This window comes from Montipora foliosa, chromosome 4 (assembly GCF_036669935.1).
Source record: "Montipora foliosa isolate CH-2021 chromosome 4, ASM3666993v2, whole genome shotgun sequence".
In the NCBI taxonomy this organism is placed as follows: Eukaryota; Metazoa; Cnidaria; class Anthozoa; order Scleractinia; family Acroporidae; genus Montipora; species Montipora foliosa.
In genome coordinates, this window is record NC_090872.1 from 13,018,436 (window position 1) to 13,037,398 (window position 18,963).

The following is an 18,963-nucleotide window of genomic DNA, read 5'->3' on the forward strand; positions in this document are numbered from 1 at the left end:
TTTGGATTTCAAAACTATGTTAACTAAACACCAACTGACCCAAGTTTTAAGTTCTGATTTTAAAAAGATACCTGTTTATTTTAACTGGAATTTTCTTATTTATTGGTCCGCCATTACTAACTTTAAAATCTTGAGAGAGCTGGGTCGAGGAGAAAATGACGTCAAAGAGTCACTAGTTTAAGAATGCAATGCGTGTGTACGCGGCCGAATTAATATGCAGCACGGGAGTTTCGGGCTTTCAGACTTTTAAACCCGTGTTTTACATATGTAATAAATTGCGTTTACACGCTGAAATTTTAAGCTAGTGAGTAAATGACGTCATTTTCTCTAGATCCAACCCTCTGAGGTCCAATCGGCCAGTTTTGAACGTGAGTAATGGCGGACCGTGAAATCCAAAACTTACACTCAAAATAAACAGCCTTTGGATAAAACTCAAAGCTCAAAATTTTGCCAGTTAGGTGTTAAGCAAACACGCTTTCAAAATCTGAAGAAAAAAAGGAAATGATATTTTGATCATACTACCACTTTAAGATTATTTATTATATATGGCTATAACCAGAACGGTTCTAAAGAAGAAGAAACTAATCTGCATAATCCATAATCGGCCCGTGGGTATTACTTAGCTCTTATTAACCGAGCAGGAGGTCTGTATGGTAGAATCTTGACCGAGGTCGTGAGTACAGACCGAACGCAGTGAGGTCTGTACACACGACCGAGGTCAAGATTCTCCCATCCAGACTGACTAAGCTCGGTTAATAAGATGTTTATTATATGGCACACAAGAACAATTTAATTCGTTTAATGTAACTGGCTTGTACTAACTGACATTTTGCTTGCGAACGGCGATGAGCTGAACTTAATTCTGTCAAAGTTTGCTCGTCATCCTCTCTTTTGTCATCATGCTGTTTTGCACTTCCATAAATAAATATTGGTAGAAGAAAATACTCAATAAATTGAATATTTTTGCATTTTAGTTTGCATCTTTTCACCGCAAAACATTACCGGTCCAGATGCCGGTCTAGATGGGAAAATCTAGACCGCGGTCAATATCGATTTCAGCCAATCACATTCGTGAACTTGGTAGTTCCCAGTCCTTTGAGACAGAGCCATATAATAAGGGAGAATAAAGCCCTAGCGCTTAGCTGCTCTTAGCCAATCGGAGTGCGCGCAATATCGACCAGAAACACTAGCCAACCGCACTTAGCATTTAACATGGCTCAAGTTTCAAATGGCTTCTTCTCGATTGTCTTTGACAAAGAAACATAACATAAAATATAACCAACAAATCCCGATGTATTAATTCCCTAATTAAATCCGAGACTGCATCTAATTCCGTTCATGCAATGAATGATCACCAACTTCATTCCTGCGGATAAAAAAGTAAAGTGCATCTCTTGAGCTCAACCTGAATAATCGTTAAGGTTTTAGGCGTTCTGAGGACAGAAGCAGTCGATATTTCACATTTCAATCTTCTGAAAAAGAAAATTGCCTTAACGTTGGAAACTTTCAGAGGACTGTTTGAACTGTGAAATAGACAGAAATGACAGGTTTATATGTCTTTTAATTGTTTTAACCCGTTAAATTATCCACGAATTTGACTCTGGAAATATGGCAATTTAAGTTCTTCCGATGATGATGATACATTTTTGTTGTTGTGGGTAGAACCAAAAGTACATTACCCAAGAGTAAGAATCTGGTATCATCTAGGTTTGCACCCATCAGCGTGAGAAAAGTCTTTCTTTTTAGATTTGACTTCCCGCATGAAATGTTTTCATGGTGATGACGTTGAACAACTGCATTGAATGATGTATGCAAGCTGATTGGTCAGATATGCAGAGCTATTGTTTATTTTCTCGCAAAACTTGGTTTAAAAATAGACACTTGATGGGGAATAAGCCAATTTGGGTAAATGGTATTCTTGGGTGATGGACTCTTGATACCACCTAATATCTTGCGATAATTGGCATGTGGCCCTCATTAAGAGAATATGAGGAAAGAGTGTGAATCCCCAAAATTTGACCCTATTACGGCAATGAAAAGTATGTGAAATCAGAATCACATGACCTTGAAACCTGTAACTTGCAACTCTTTTCCTTGGAACAAAGCTGGGAATTTTAGGACACCAACTTTATGCCCAAATATGGACAAAAATAAGATCGAAGCTGCACGCGCGGGAAAATGCGCGAGCTACGTTACATCCGAATAAGGAAATTTTTAAACTCAAAGAATGCCAGCTCTGAACCAGAGTAAAACACTTCAAGGTCATGAACTTCTGGTGAAATCTATTACCACTCCTGTTTCATACCACGTGGTTATTTCAAGGGCTACGCCTTATTGGTCAGTTGGTGAGAAAGTGGGGCGGGCTGTCATGGGAACAACAGGTGCCAACGTAGCACCATTGCGTTCCGCGCATGATTTTGCTTTTGCATTTCGCACGAGCAACCCACATGCGGATAGTCGGTTGCAGACCAATCACGAGAGTTGCGGAGGCCCAATCTGATTGGCCAAGGCCAAATGAGAGAGATCGACACTTTTGGGTTATCGACTTCTGCCTCGGCATCATGGGTACAACCGCACAAGATAAAAATAACTGCCAATCAATCATCTTATAACACTGGGTTTTCCTCATGCATGCACCTCATGCTCTCTTGTTTAACACTTAGTCAACGCGAATTTTCAAGAAACACCTTAAAAAGACCAATATCGAGAGATGGGCTAAAATTAAGGCCGCGTCCACACATAACCGGATATTTTTGAATCCGCAACTTTTTCTTTCCGGATACACCATCCGTCCACACGTGCACGTATCCGGCAAATTTGCTGGCGAATCCGGAACTTTTTGAATACGCTCTCTCGGAGTGGATATTGTTGAACCCGCGATGAATACGCTAAATCCGGAAATGTTTTTATCCAGATGACGGAACAAGATCGCGCCCAGTTCCATACCGTGAAATCAATTCTCAAGATGGCTACCAAGCAAAATTCACGCCCTTCAAGGCGCATGCTCTAATACCTATGTTTCCTTGAGGAGTCCTGAGTACTAGAGTGAATCCGGATAAGTTTCGGGAACATGTGGAAGGGGGAATTCGATTTGAATACAATACCTGTGGATGGGAATATTTTTGAATCCGGAAAGAAAAAGTTGCGGATTCAAAAATTTTCCGGATAATTGTGGACGGGCGCCAGATTTGCGCTTTCTGTTCGACCCAAAAGTCCGAAAATTCAAGGTAAGGAATCAAGTGCAACAGAATGGAAAGGATACATAACTACATATCGACATCCAATTTTAGCGTTTAGTGTTTTGCAGGAGTCCATGAGTAGGAGAGAACAACTGCCCTATATTCTCGTCACTCAGGAACCCATGATCCGGAGCCTACAGCTCCCATACTGGGCCTATGTAACGGCATTTTTACAGACTGATCTATTTTTAGACTATCTTTTCCGGAAAAAACAAAGGCAGTGCCGGTTCGGTGACCCTATGACGTCAGCTTAATTTCTTGTAATTGGTCATCGGGCTCCTGTGGGAGTCTCATTCGCGGGAAATTCAATCTAAAAATAAATCGGTCTGTGAAAACGCCGTGACACGAACACAGTAGAGTTGTAGGCTCCGGCTCATGGGTTCCTGCGTCACTGCGTTTTCACAGACCGATTTATTTTTAGATTGAATTTCCCGCGAATGAGACTCCCGTGGGAGCCCAATGACCAATCACAAGAACCCAACTTGGCGTCATTGCGTCACCAGACCAGAACGGCCTTTTTCTCCGAAGGAAAGGTGGTCTATAAATAGATCGGTCTGTGAAAATGCCGTGACATAGGCTTTAGTACTGAAGTTGTTCGCTCCTAGTCATGGGCTCATGGTTTTTGCAAATAAAAAGCGACACAAAGAAACTTTCACAAGAAATATTAACGGTCAAACATGACAATTTGTTTTAATTCATCGTGCCGTCATTTTCAGATGCGGTTTTCCAAGTCTTTAGTCTTTAAAAAACGTGGTAGCAGGTTAATGTGTAGAATGCATTTAATAGGCTAGTTTAAACTAGCTTATTATAAATCTTACTTTGGACTTTGCAATAAGTGGTTGCTTTTCCTGTCTTGTGCCCTTCTGCAATGTGATTCAAAACACGAGAACATCGACATCACTGAATTAGCAATATTCAGCAGCAGCGGGTCTATGTCACATGATCACGGCGTTAATGATGAACAGAATAGCGCCTTCCAAACTCGTTTGCGGTTTTCCAAAGTTGGTTTTGTTAGTGTTTTTATGTACATTTTGACTGAAAAAATTATAAATTTGAAGGAATTCAGCAATTCTTGCGGACAGGTGGTGAATTCAGAGAAAAAGAGCATGAAACTAATTTTGTGGAGAAAAGTGCAGTACATATTGACCAAGATGGACTATCCAGAGCCACTTGTCCTATTTTTCAAATATATTCCATGCAAAACTTGAAAAAGTGGTGCCGCAGAAATTCTGCGGCCTTCTTAGACTGGTGCCGCAGAAATTCTGCGGCTATCCTGAACCTTGACTCTGTTCTTTTGTTGCTGCTCATTTGGAAACTAGCCAATTAGAAATCTTACCTTGGACTGCTTTGCAATAAGTGGTTGCTTGTCCTGTCTTGTGCCATTCTGAAATGTGATTGAAAACACGAGAACATTTGTAAGAACGACAACCTTTCGACATCACTATATTAGCAGTATTCGGCACCAACAGGCCACATGAGCACAGTGTTAATGATGAACGAAAATAATGATATATGAAATGAATCATACATTGAACTGCGGATATGAGATCAAGTGAAGCTACCGGTATGTTTCTCGCAGTTATGAACGCAATTTTTAGCAATAGGCCAGTTTCGTATTCTCACGATCCAACTGGATCTAGCATGAAATGGAGGCTAATGCGGGGGAAATTGTTTGCATGTGAAAAGATCCCCCCGTATTAGCCTCCATTTCATGAGCGATCCAACCCAACTGTTAGACTGTGAAACTGGCCTATTACGTCGAGAAGTTTGAGAAAACGGGGTTTGAACCCGTAACCTCGCGATGCCGAAGCGATGCTCGAACCAACTGAGCTATGCAGCCACTGATGTTGGGAGCTGGTCACTTGTGGGTTCTAATGTTCCCGTGAAGACGGGAACACGAACAATTGCTAAAAACTGCGCTCATAACAGCGAGGATCATAAACTTCAGCACTTGAGTGTTAATGACTTTGGCTTCCTCCGTTCTCCTATAGCGTACTGAGCGTAGTGATGAAGCATCCTAGCCGGCGATAATCGACTGATCTAATTAGCTGCTTAAACTACTAAATAACGAAAAAGAGCAAAGGAAATTTTACGGAGAAGGAATAAATTATCTTTTAAGATAATTTCATTGACAAGAGGAAGTCCTTACGACAATCACAATCGAAAAGGAACAAGTCTGAAAGGAAGTTGAACGAAAAATCACAGATTCCTTAACCGTTCTTCGTTGACGTAAACAACGAAACTCCAACGATCTTCCAACACTCGACTCGACAAAGGGTTCCATGAAAGTCCATTAGCCTTGGTAAACAACACGAAAAATTAAAGGTAACAGCATTGAAGATATTCCCCCCCCCCCCCCCAAAAAAAAAAAACTTTCATTCATTGCCTTTTTCCTGTTACTTGTCTCCCGTAAGTTCTGGCTGTCCGAAGAGGTTTTCAATTTTTTAGTGACAATTATAATTAAAAGATTATGCTTCATCCCAGTTTTTTAATTAGTGATTTGAAAACCTTGGCCAACTAGCTACCAGCCACTGCATCAATACATGCATTTTACTATCTACATTTTAAGGACGAAAAGTTAAGTTCCGATTAGCATTTTCCAATCGCCGGAGGAGATCAGGGAGATGACAGCTGAGATGAGAGCTTCTTCTCCCTCTTACCCAGCTCAATCGCCAGATACTACGACGGCGACAAAAATGCCATGAACACAGTAGGCTATTCTCGCTTTGCAACGTAAGCGCGTTTTGAATTATTATTGATTACTTTGCTGCGTTCACTGTGAGATATATAATTCCAACTCCGGCCCTAACCCGTGGTTTATATCAAGAGATTACCAAGGAAAGAGAGTGAATTCCCCATATAGACTACTTTCATAAATAGCGACCACTTAAACATTATTTTGTATTTATGTTAATTAGACCCACTGCCTTCATTTTGAAAGAAACATTCTTTTGAAATTTGCTCGTTGTAGCGAAGCTAGAAAGGCTTATTAGCATTAAAACAGAAGAATATTTTAATTTGGCCGCCATTACGAAAGAATTCTATAGCCCTCATATCCATCCTTTTTCCTCATTGTGGGTGTTACCAGTGCCCCGCTGCGGGACAACCCTCGAGAGTTGCGCGAATATCGCGCATATCTTGCTCGCAGGTGCGCGCCGGCCTCCTTGAATGCGAAATGAGATGTCTTCAACAACCCAAAAAATAACTAAGAAGCAAAAATCTTCAAAAACAGTCAGTTGAAGAAAGCTCGAAGCGGCTGAGGATAGATTCTTCTTGCATCCAAGGGACATCATTGTGCGAAGAAGCCAAGGTACAGTTGAAGGTGGGAAATTTTCAGAAATCTTTAGCGCGATCTTTCCTGATCATGAAACAAGAAACTAATTAATGTTTTTTCGGATTTCAGTTGATGATATTCAGGGACAATCGCCCAGAACATCTGCATGGCTCTTAACCGCTGTAAAAGGAAAAATTCGCAGACAATTTCTTCCAAGAATCGAGACGCAAAAAGTAGTTCAAAGTAATCAAATGAACCTCGAAAAAGAAAAGCCATCGTTTCTCTGGAGAAACGGCTTGACAGAATTCAAAGTTTTCAACACGGGGTTCATACTGAAATTGACCTGCTAGTGTTTCCTGAAAATAACGGATTCGTTTCGGTTTCTGAAGTCAAGGTGGGCAGCGCGCACCTTCATGCAAGTTATGCGCCAGACAGGCAGTAGCTCAGTTAGTTAGTACGCGGCCTTCTGAACTGGAGGTCTCCATTCTCAATGGATAAACGTCTATTTCGACTTTCCTCTAATCCTTGTAGCTGTAGCTTTAAATACCCGTAAAACGGAGGATTTATTGACGGAGGAAGGGCGATAAAAAGTAAGCAACGAGGGCCACAAGTTTATTAGTAACTCAAGTTCATTGTCACGTGTTACCCTTGTAAAATGCTATTTCTGACAGTTGAAGCCTGGGAAATTGGCAGAAATAGATATTTTGCCGGCACGGACCAGAGGACTGGGTCCGGTTGTTGGGTGGGAATTATGGGTAATTTGTCGTACAAATAGTGAACCTTTAGGAATTTGAATCAGTCTAGGTTCAGCTGTCTTCGGCTACTTTTGTTGTTGTTGTTGTTGTTGTTGTTAACTTTTCCCCTTAGCCTCCATGGGGTAGTGGCACTTGCATAGGGTTTGGAGAATACGTTCCCTCATTCCCGAAGGGTTTTGGGTTTTCGTATCCGGCAGGTGCCCAGTGCACTTTTCCTTAACAAGTTTTTAGGAGGTCAGTACCATCAAGTATGCTAACGTATTGTTATGCTGGAGCGGAGTTTGTATGCTTATGGTTAGCAAAATAAACCGGCTTGTGGCGCTTGCTCAACAACTTCAGGTTGCCGTCCACGTCTCAAAAACGCACGTGCTCAAGTTCCCTAATAGGGAGCTTAAGCACGCGCGGTTTTGAGACGCGGACGGCAACCGGAAGTGAATATTTTGCACGCCAGGATAGCGGTCTCTCCCAGCTTTTTAACCTTCGGGTATCTAATAGTGAAAAGATACTTAGCGATATAAATGTGGTTGTGTGAAGACAAGTTAAAAGGGAAAATAGCTCACTTCCGGTTGCCGTCCGCGTCTAAAAAATGTGCGTGCTTAAGCTCCCTATTAATATTAATAAGATTTGACTACGACTTTAACTGGCTGTGAGTCATGCATGCACAGCGGTACTTTCAGTTTCACAAGACCCATGAAGGGTGCATTACGTCTTTACAGTAACCGCAATATTAACCCACTCACACCTCAAACTCCCCAGGACGTTCCCCCATTGTCGAGAAAAGCGTCTGGCGTTAGATAGAGTAATTATATAAAGTGTCACTCTCAGGGTCAATGACTTAATAAAATATTCGAACTTACCTCATCACACGAAATTATTACGAAAAGTAAGACAAATGCCGCTAGCAGACAAAGAAGCCCAGTTGCGATGAGGAAATATTCGACAACTTTACATATTATGAGGGATTTGTAAACGTTGTTGCGGAATTCCTCTGCTTTCTCGTCGGTGATTTCTGCACTCTAAAACACAATATTTAAAATCGTTTACAACTTCGGTTTCATCAAAAACCTTTTATTTGTATCAAGGTTAAGAGATGTGATCAAACAATGCTCATCTCAAATATTACTCAGTAACAGGAGCATGATAAGGAGACGACACGATCGAGGGACTAAGTGAAATTAAAAAACTCTTGCTTAGATGATTCACATAAAAATACAATAACGTCACGTTCACGCAGCAGAAGATAATGCCATTCTTTCGGTGATTAATTCACCAGCGATAGAATATGGCTGCAGAGTTAGTCAGACATTTTCAATGAACACGTCCCAAATCGTCACAATAGCCACATAAAGGGCGCAAGCAAAAATAATTTTATTATTTTTTATTTTTGGTTGCCTCGCATCTTGCCTTGCGCTTTTCAGACTTTCTAGTGTGAACACAGACGCAAGCTTAAAGTTGAACCCAGACAGCTACATGCGTCTGCGCCGCATGAGTAGCACATGGTGCACACAAAGTGCCGCAAAAAACAGGAAACTTTGTGTTCCTTGCTTTGTAACAAGGGCCACAGAGAGGGAGGAGCTGGGGGGACTGTGGACTTTCACTTTTTTTCCTCTTTCCCCTCCCCTCACACTTCCGTAATCCATACGAAAACCTAGACCCCCCTTACCCCCCCCCCCCCCTCCCCCCCTCTTCACCCAACTTTCAAATGCGTCCTGCGGTCCCTGCAGAAAAAAAGAAATGAAAGGACCTCTGTTTAAGTGTCTAGTCTTCTTGTGCTGAAGCACTAATTTTGAAACATTGCAAACTGAAAACCACTGCGGACTTCGCTTTTCTGGACCCAATCGTTAATGCATTTCATCCAAAGAAAATGATTACGAGGCGAAGCTTACCTCTTCGAGAAACAAAACAGGAAGAAAGACAGATTTAAATTTCCCAGTTGTTTCTCTGTTAATAAAAGAAAAAGAAACCATAGAAAAAATAAATAAATAAATAAATAAATAAATAACATTTATTTATTTATTTTTATAATAACGTTTATTCCACTCTTTGCAGTAAAATAAAACTGAATTGTCAAGTGATAAAATTAACAATTATTATGATAGTATAATAATAGACAAAATGGAAAACTAATCTAAAAATCTAAAAGTAATATGATCATTCGCTCGTTTGGTTCTTATGTAAGGGCGAAAGGATTTTTCATAGCCAGATCTAAGATTACGTGGCACATATAAATAACTTCATTACAAGTGCGCAATCTCCATGTGGAGAGAAACTTGTGACTAATATCAAAGCGTGTCTTCTCAAGACTTTCAAGGCCAGAAATAGTCAAAGCTTCATAATAACTACGATCTTGGAAGACAGTCTTAAGGACCCCTTTTTGCATGGATTTTAACTTGGCTGACAAATACTCAGATCTGATGGAGCACTTCTAAACACCGATGACATTGCTGCCAGCAACACCAGCTCTTTTAAGCACCCGTAAGGTATACAATTATTTAGCGGCTTTACTATATATATACAATCAATGTGGTCGTTCTATTTAAGGTCATCCCTAACTTTAACACCAAGTAATTTAACTGGTGATTTCCTGAGCAGATGGGTTGTATAACAGTATTAGGGTATTTCATGAAATTTATATGCATTACATTTAAGTGGATTTAACTTCATTAAAAATTGTGTGTCGTTAACAGCTAAATTCAAAATGCTAATTGAGTTACGAGTTAAAATTCTAAAATTGTACTATCATCTACTTATTTGGCTCTTACATTGCAGTCCCTTCAGTGTCTATTTATCATAATTGAGAACAGGACCACCCCCATCTTATTCCCTTGGGGTATACCACCATGGGTCTGCTTTCCACTCAGATACGGTATTCTTGGGTTCTATTAGTCAGGAAAGACTTTATCCAATCAGATAGCACAGGGTCCACACCAAGGAGTGATAGTTCATTCATAAGTATATGATGATCTATCATATCAAATCCCTTTGAAAAATCAGAAATACATACATACGGACATAAGCTTTATTTATACACCGTGTATCAATTCATATGGATACAAGTAAAATATGCTCTTATATCGAGCCGTGTGTTTACAACGGACACAGGAATATCCGCGATCGATAACCTCATGGAGAGCTTGCAAGAGGTAAACAAGGGCATAAGTTGTTACTGCCCTTTCCTGGCAAATTGCTTTGGATCAATATACTCGCCTAGTATATACTTTGTTTAGAGTAAACAACAACAAAAACAAAACAGGAGACTCCAGATACCACGTTTGCATACACAAAGCAAAATTGGAAATAGGCGGATCAGTGCATTGATCTTCGTAAGGTGTAGGAGTTTCAATTTACACAGATCAAATAACGTGATCGCCTAAAGTACTATACTTTGGTTGAAAAAGCCAGAAGCCCAAAAAACCGATGTTTGCTCATCCTCAGATGCTGGTGTAATTAACCTCTGACCGTCGAATTTCAATGCGAGTTCAATGAGTTCAGTCGCTCTAACTTTAAATGATTTTGTCTGGGGAAGTCTTAATTAATCCGCGGCAAATCGTAATGTTTGTTACTCACGTCAAAGTGTCCACCGATTCCAAAGCCACGTTCACTTGCACCCTCTTAACAGCCCTCATAACTATTCCTGTCAACTGTTTAAAAGAAAAAATACAGAACTGTCACAATCAGTCGTTTATAACCCTTTTTTGTTTGCGAATTAATTGAAGATTTGTAAGAGATGGTGACTTTAGGAGAAGTTTTGAACAATGCTCACGTTTACTCAACCGTCGGTCCAGTACCACTTATGGTTCAAAAAAGATATCTCCCTATCTTTTTTTCCAACGTAATCCTTGGGAACTTCATTATCAGGACTTTGAGAACTAAACTAACCGGCTCCACGTCCAGGAATGTCTCATGGGCGCTTTTCATCGGGTGGAGTCCATTGACCGTTTTCAAAAGAGATTCGTTTCCTTGATAGAAATGTGGACCTGAAATCACGACCGGTGGATCTGAAAAAGGTGACCAAAAACACTTTGTGAATATCATAGTAGACATTGTTTCCTGTGATTTGAAGCTATTCTCTTGTTGGAGTGAAAACACTCTATTCACTCTGAGCATAACTTTACGAGCACGTAGGAGAAGGGATTCGAGGGGTCTGAACGAACCTCCTTTGCAGATCAATGACGGAGGACTAAAAACACAAGTTACTGATTTTCAGCTTTTAGCAAATAGTGGAGGAATGGAAAACAAACTTTGGGTGGTTACCCTGCAAGTAGCACAAATAAAAGGAGTAAATTTGAGAGCCTTACATGAGGTCTAGAGTTGGCGTTGACAAAACGGCGTCTAAACGAAACGAATTGACATCCATTTTTTGCTATTTTCCCAGAGGTAAGTGAATAAGTGTTAAACTGTTATTCCCTTTAGGCTATAATTCGTAATATTAGATCACAAAAGCGTGTGTTTAGGCCCGTGTACTGTTGTGTTGTATCAAACACGGATCATTTTACGTGGGTATTTTATTCTCGGCTTACGAAATCGCAAGGATCAACAGGGACAATGCATTGCTGAACTAGCCGTAGTGCGTTTGCTGTAACAAACGTCTAAGCTAGCCTAGTTACGTGCTGAGAGGCCAAGTCTACATGTATCTATGAAAAATAGCATTTCCAGGCCTCTAGTTTCCTACATTTTCTAGGGGAGCATGCCACCAGACACCACTAGAGGCTCGCGCCATCGGCGCTCGCAGTATTTCCCTCTGTTAAGAAAACTTCATGTCAGTACGAGGACTCCTTTTCAAATCCCAGCTACGCGCCTGCTTCAACTGGATGCATGCTCTCTCATAAACTTGAATCCCTAAAAGAACCGGAGTCTGTTTACTATACTCGTCTACAAGGAAGCAGCCCTTTTTTCACGGTTGAGTTCGGAACCTCCTAATACAAACCTCTTGCGTGTTTAGAGCCGGGTTTAGATCCGGAAGATTCCCCTGCAAAAATCGAACTTTTAAACCACTGGACCAATAAGCGTCCGTGGTCTTTGAAGATGCCGTAATTCATATCTTGAACACTCATTGTCTTTTATAGCCGGATGAGGAACTTACGCAAACTCAATAGAAGCTTGATCATTTTCGCCTTTCGTTAGGTCCAAGAACAATGATCAATAGCAGGTCCATATATCTTATTAGATGTTTTGGTGTGTAGTATCGCCTAAGTATTTTTACGATTTGTGCTTCAAATACAAACAACGAGTAAAAATACTCAGCGATACTATACACCAAAACATCTCAAGCTATTTACTATCCATATTTGTGCGTGCAGGGCAACGTCAGCAACTAAACTAGTCAAACCGGTTCTCTACTGTACAAAACAACTAACTGTATAATATCGTGGAATATCTGCACTCGTTTCCTGCGTTGCGTTGGATAATAAATGTGGGTATTGCAGCTTGTGCTTATTTTGAGTCACTACTGTAGAAAAGGCTACTGCCTATTTCCAACGATTCTCAGTTGTAAGTCTTTCCCTTATGGAATCATTTTATGTAATCTACCCTTCAAATGCACCTCTCATTTGCTAAATTCTCAATCTCGGATCATATCATATATCATATCATCATATCATATCATATCAGTATCTTTATTTACCCTCGGATTTTAAGAGTAGCTTGGTGTAGCTAATATCTCCGAGCATTTACCCTCCGAACCATGATACACCACAGAAGACAGACCACAACACCGGGAACTACATGCCCTACTCTTTGCGACAAGTGTGCGGGTTCTTTTACGTCCCACAGGATTATGAACATTGAAGGGTTGTGAGACGGGACCTCCGGCTTATCGTCCTTATCCGAGAAGACTAGAGAGTCTAACCATTTGCAGATGTAATTACAAAGGCAGCACTTTCTCCTCAGTTATTTAATGACCCTGAGTGATGGTCCGGCCGGAGATGAACTCACGACCTCCCGCGTGACAGTCCGGTGCTCAACCAACTGAGCCACCGGTGCGCGGTGCCTTCCTAGGCTTCTGATTGGCTCCCCCAATCTCTCATATACAATTTGACCTTAAAATGGAAACTAATTGAGCCGGTCGAACTTTCACAGACTTAAAGGGGGAGGAAGGCCTTAATTAACGCATGCAGCAGATCACCAGGTTAGTTTTTACAAAGCAGTTTCCTTTTAGGGTACTTCAAATCTTCCAGTGCTACTTTTCAATTAAAGCTAACTCTCTTTCTAAAAGAAAATCTGGAAACGGACGTAACTCAGTTATTGCGTACAATAGATTTTTCAATAAAGGTTAATAAACCACCCACGTGTCATAATTCCCTAATGGCGTGACTCTGCTGGGAATTTTTTTTTTATGGGCAAACGGCTACATCTCAAATAATCAGCACATCATAGTTTCCTTGCACTCGAAGGTTGCTATGCTTTACGACTGGGTAAGAGTAAGAATGACTTACTCATTGGTTTGCAGAGGCTAATATTCATCAGGCCGCTAGGCAAACATCCTGGAGCAACACAGAATCCCTTATTTGGTGGATAAATATCTCCACTTTTCAAAGCATCTCTTGGCATTAAAAAGCGAAAAAGTTCGATTTGTTTAAAACGAACTGTTGATTCATACTTGAAGCTCATCGATCTGAGAATTTAAAAGAGAAAATAAACAAATAAGAGGCGAAAAAAAAAATGCTTAAAATGCTTCATGACTTTTCCCGGAATCCTAACTGTTTGAATGGGGTATTTATCACGAGCTAGTTTGCTATCGGATTTTTCAATGTCTAATCATTGATTTTTTTTCATAGCATGGGCCAACAAGGCTTCAGCTTGAACAAATAAAATGGAATTTTGTCAGAGGACGCAAAACGCCAGGAACTTATAACTCGGAGACTTCAACTCTCATAGCTCATCTGAAGTTATCGTTTTCTCAGACTGTCCATGATATTTAAAACACCTTTCCGACGAAATACTGTTCCTCGCAGCCATTCAAACATGTGGTTTCCGTTTTAGGCCTTTTTTAAAGCACTTTTTTTACATTTTGGGCAACATACGAGTTCTTTCTTCTTAATTTAAGAACTTTAGAACAGTTTGAAGCAAACCGGGTTACTTTTATGATCGTGGAATTGGATGAATCGGTTGAATTGAGCCTGAAAGTAATTTGAAAGCAATCTGAAACCAGGGCAGTGTTCAAATCTACATTATACCTACCTAAGAGTCTAGTAGTGCATACCTGCAGATATCGGGTGAAAAGACATACAAGGCGTCCTCCTTTTTAATGCTTGGTGCGAACTGAGTTCCATCTACAGGAATAAAGAATCAAGCAATGAAGCATGACTCCTGATCATAATAACTGAAGTATAAGAGAAACACAATTTTCTTTGAAAGATCCTTCGAATGCTGTCACCCTAAGGCAAACGCGCAACTACTGTCTTAATTTCTGAAGTAAAAGTTGGCCACTCCTCCCCTACCTCTGCGTTTCCCCACTTTGTAACTTGACACATCAACGCGTTGATAAAGTTCGCAAAGAGCCAGCTTTAAGTTTAGTTAAATGTTCTCAGAAGTCGTACCAACAGATACAGCACCCCTCTCCTCTTGACAGCCCGTCCCCCCCCCCCGTACAAACGCAGACCGTGCCAGGTAAGGTAGTCGTTTTAGTTACTTGCCTGTGCCATTGATCATGTTGGCAAACTGGTCACTCCACCAAGTTAAATGGCTGCAGTGTAAATAAGAACAAACCCGGTGAAAAATGTCCAATGAAGTTTTTATTTTAGAGTGCCTGAATAAACACAAATCGTGCCTTTTCGGTTCTTAGAGCTAGATTGTAAATGAGGTTTTCCAAAAGAGGCGTTGAAAGAGAATTTTCGAGCACTCGAAACGACGGTTAAAAATACACGGACAGGAAGCAAGGCCCTACAATCCATTTGGTAATCAAATGAAAATAACACCCTGCCTCAATTCAATCTCAATAAAAGAATACACTGCAACCTTTTGGGGCCATAAATATGTGAGTACTATGAATTGTCATGATCGCATTAATTTGACCTCTACTTGACAAAATAACCACTTTCATAGATCTCGTGGGCAAAATAAATAAATAAATAAATAAATAAATCCCTTGCGACAGATGTTTTTGGAGGCCTTTATATTGTGGCATTTACCGTTTTGAATAAGAATTAATAATCGCGAGCGTTTGTTAAAGGAACCTTCTTACAAAAACACTTCGTTATTAAATATAATTGTTTATCATATGGCTACGGTACGGCCCCGCGCGCGCTTCTATTGTAAAACTATTGGGAAAATCCCCGCGTATGAGCACCGTACGCATTAGCGCGAGCAGGGCCGGAAAAAGCCGTACGACCCTACTAGGAACACGTACTGCTCCGTGCGATGCAATTTTACAGCTGGAAAGCAAATGCACACAACATATCAGATAAATTTTCTATGCAAAATTTTGTTACTTATTTTGTCCAAAATTCGTCTTCTGAGTGCTCATGAATAGTGTAAAGAGTCGATATGATAAAATGCTTATTGACTGAGTTTAGGTCGGGCCGGACAGGAAAAATTTTTTGCCCATCGGTCATGGCGTACTCCTTGACCTCGGGCCAAATATTTTCCCGTCCGGCCCTCCCACTCAGTCAATAAATTCATAATCTGGTATTGATGGGTAGTCTTCCGAGGAAAGGGAATTGAACCACGAGGAACTGTTTCACACATCTTCTTTGTCCTGCCGACATTTAGCCGAGTATGCCTACAACGCCGTATTGAATTTTTATCCTCAGATATAACGTTTCCAGCGTTTTGAACATTATAAGCCCTTACAAATCCCGTATGACGGCGCCAAATGTTGCAAGCTGAAAGGTATGCGCTTTCTTCGCTATTTACCTTATCACATGCGTGATAAAAAGTTAAAGTCTGCTTTATACGAGCCTAGAAGGCCATCAGGCCGGCGGTTATCTCCGGTTACTGTAGCATGAAGCGACTATGATAGTCCATCGCAGGGTTACCCCCAGTATTAAATTCGCGGGTACCCATTTATATACATTTGAACAGAAGCACCGTGAGAGTAAAGTGTCTTTCCCAAGACACATACGTGGGCTCATCGAATAATTGTTTTTATCATATGTCCCGTACGGCCCCGCGCGCTTTCATTACAAAACTATTGGGAAAATTCTCGTATGAGGGCCGTACGCATTAGCGCGAGCAGGGCCGTAAAAAGCTGTACGGCCCTACTAGGAACACGTACTGCTCCGTGCGATGCAATTTTAGGGGATTTCGTCGCTTTTAAACATCCAAGTAATTTACAGCTAGAAAAGCAAATGCAAACAACATATTCGATAAATTCTCTGTGCAGATTTTTGTTTTATTTTGTCCTAACTTCATCTCCTGAGTGCTCATAAATAGTGTTAAGAGCCCATATGATAAAATGCTTATTGACTGAGTACCGAGCGAATATTTGGCCCTCGGTCATGGCGCTCGGTCCGTACGCCATGACCTGGGGCCAAATATTTTCGCGTCCGGCCCTCCCACTCAGTCAATAAGTACATAATATCTATCTGATTACCTACCGTTGATTTCTCCACATAGTAAACTGCCCTACTTTCTGTATGTCGTCTTGTCCAGTATTTACTGCGCTGATTCCATAATAAGTGTTGTTATACTAACAAAAAGATAAATAAGCAGTCAAGGTAAGATCATTAATTAAAAACTTGAAAAGCGTACCGTACAATTCATTTACTTTTTACGCTATGGAAGGATGGAAGAGCGATGAAAGCTTTGTAAATAGAAAGAGATTAATGCTTTTCGTAGTGGTAAGAGCTCTTGCTTCCCACCAAAGCTCCTCGTGCAGAGGTCTTGGGTGCATTTCTTCCCGTGATTGCCTTTCATCTCAAGCTAATCTGAACATGATTTCACACAGAGGGCCGGGTAGAACCTCGGTCTTTCTGTATTTATATAATTCTTAGTTTTCTCTTGAAAACTGACAAAAATCAGGATACAGCATGGCAGCATCGTTTCGAGAAATAGCTTTGGAGCTATGGCTGCCGCGGTTGTGTGCGTGCATGCAATAGGAAGCGAAATAAGCCACAAAGCAATAGGTCTCATGAGAAAAGGTATGGCTCCGAAAGCCTCTCATATATTTCTTTGCCGTTCTAGTCCAAGCAACGAACGCCCCACGTGAAATAATCATTGATTTATTTTCAATTTTCACTCCAAACGTGCATCTATACCCCTTATACCAGTTTTACTCTTAGAACAACAAGGAATAATCGCAGGATGATGACAACAGCACCACATTGCACTTATGGAGCCTTTTTCCTGGACATCGTGTGGTCCGCCTTAGCTGCTCAAAAGTGCCCATCAACTTAACAAGCTCCTTCGCTTAATTAGCTCTCTGCAATTTGGTTGCTTTAGAAGGTTTTTTTCCTTCCAGAAAACTCTCCCTGTTATTGGGCTTTGAGAGATTAGATGAAACAAGAAGCTTAAATTTCATACATAACCAAGCAATGAAGGGGAGTAGTTCCAACAGCACTCAAACTACTTTCCAATGCAAAGTAGTTTGTGACGTAAACCCCTCACTGAATCCATCCTCAGTGCTCCGTCTTAGATCCACTTACCTAGTTTTTCGTTAAGAAGGCGCAGAATTTTTCTCTGAGAAATTGCTTGTTGGCCTCAAATGTGATCTAAACTCAAGGTGCGTCTTACAGCTAACCTGCATAGCAGGCGGTTTGGTGAAATTTAGATTAAGTAATATATCAACAACGAGTTCGAGTGTTTCATCATAGGTTCCAAACAGCGAGAAACTAAATGAAATGGTTTTATTGTTTCTAAGTGTTTGGAACCGATGATGAAACACGAAGCATGTCTCAAACAGTTGTGCATGTTTTAATTCTGCTTCCTTTACTAATTTTGATATAAACATTGTTGTAAACAGTGGAAAATGAGTTATTAAAAACGCTGTTCTTTGACTTAATTTCTTTTGTTTTGATACGTAAATCTTGATATCCAATGAGGAAACAGATAAAAGCAACGTCTGCTTTGGATATGATATCCAAAACACGTGTGGTTTTCATCTAAGTTTTCATTGGGTTTCAAAAGTCATGCACGTGACGCAAATAAGTGAACGGTTGACCAGTCGTGTCCGAATTCGTTGTGAGCCTCCAAGGATTGTGAAAATTCGAATGTTTTTCGCTGTTTCTCAGCAATGGATACTCGCTGGACCTTAAAACTTGGTCAAAGAGAAGTAAATTTATCCGTGCGGCCATCGCAGGAGTTTGAGAGTGACTGATGTCGGAGAAGTGTGCTTTGATCGGTGAGATGTGAGGTAAGCTAGAAATTACTTTCCTGCCTTTCCTTTATTTAGGTTCGAGTGACAACCAGGGAATTTGAGAAGTCGCTTAAAAGTGACCACGACAATAAAGTACAGCTTTTTTAGTGAGAACTTTTGCGTGTAAATCTCTTTTTCAGTTTGTTATCGAGATTCCCATAAAAATCCGAGTGTGGGAGGCCTGTGCATAAGCTAGGGATGAGTTGAACCTGTTTGAGATGCATCTTATAACCGAGTATTTTGATGAGATTTTCAGTTTGCGACATAAATGCCATATACCCGAGTGCGCCTTGTATCTGAAAAACTACGGTATACTTCGTTTTCAACTTTCGGTTCTTTGAAAGAAACATTTTGCAACTCAATGCAGACAATTGCAATGTTTTGGAAAAAACACCATTAAAC

At 40.6% G+C, this 18,963-nt stretch overlaps 1 protein-coding gene across 1 annotated transcript in view; it reads right to left on the minus strand.

Annotated features, from left to right (window-relative positions):
- Positions 1–1,217: 1,217 nt before the first annotated feature.
- Positions 1,218–18,963, minus strand: part of LOC137999910 (lysosome membrane protein 2-like) — a 37,894-nt gene continuing 20,148 nt past the window's right edge. The window contains exons 9-15 of the mRNA XM_068845883.1: positions 11,148–11,266; positions 10,836–10,909; positions 9,155–9,209; positions 8,126–8,284; positions 4,576–4,623; positions 4,058–4,102; positions 1,218–1,366 (exon numbers count right to left, since the gene is read on the minus strand). Of these exons, the coding sequence (XP_068701984.1) occupies positions 1,361–1,366; positions 4,058–4,102; positions 4,576–4,623; positions 8,126–8,284; positions 9,155–9,209; positions 10,836–10,909; positions 11,148–11,266 (506 nt within the window). The 3' untranslated portion in view covers positions 1,218–1,360. The remainder of the gene's footprint in view (positions 1,367–4,057; positions 4,103–4,575; positions 4,624–8,125; positions 8,285–9,154; positions 9,210–10,835; positions 10,910–11,147; positions 11,267–18,963) is intronic.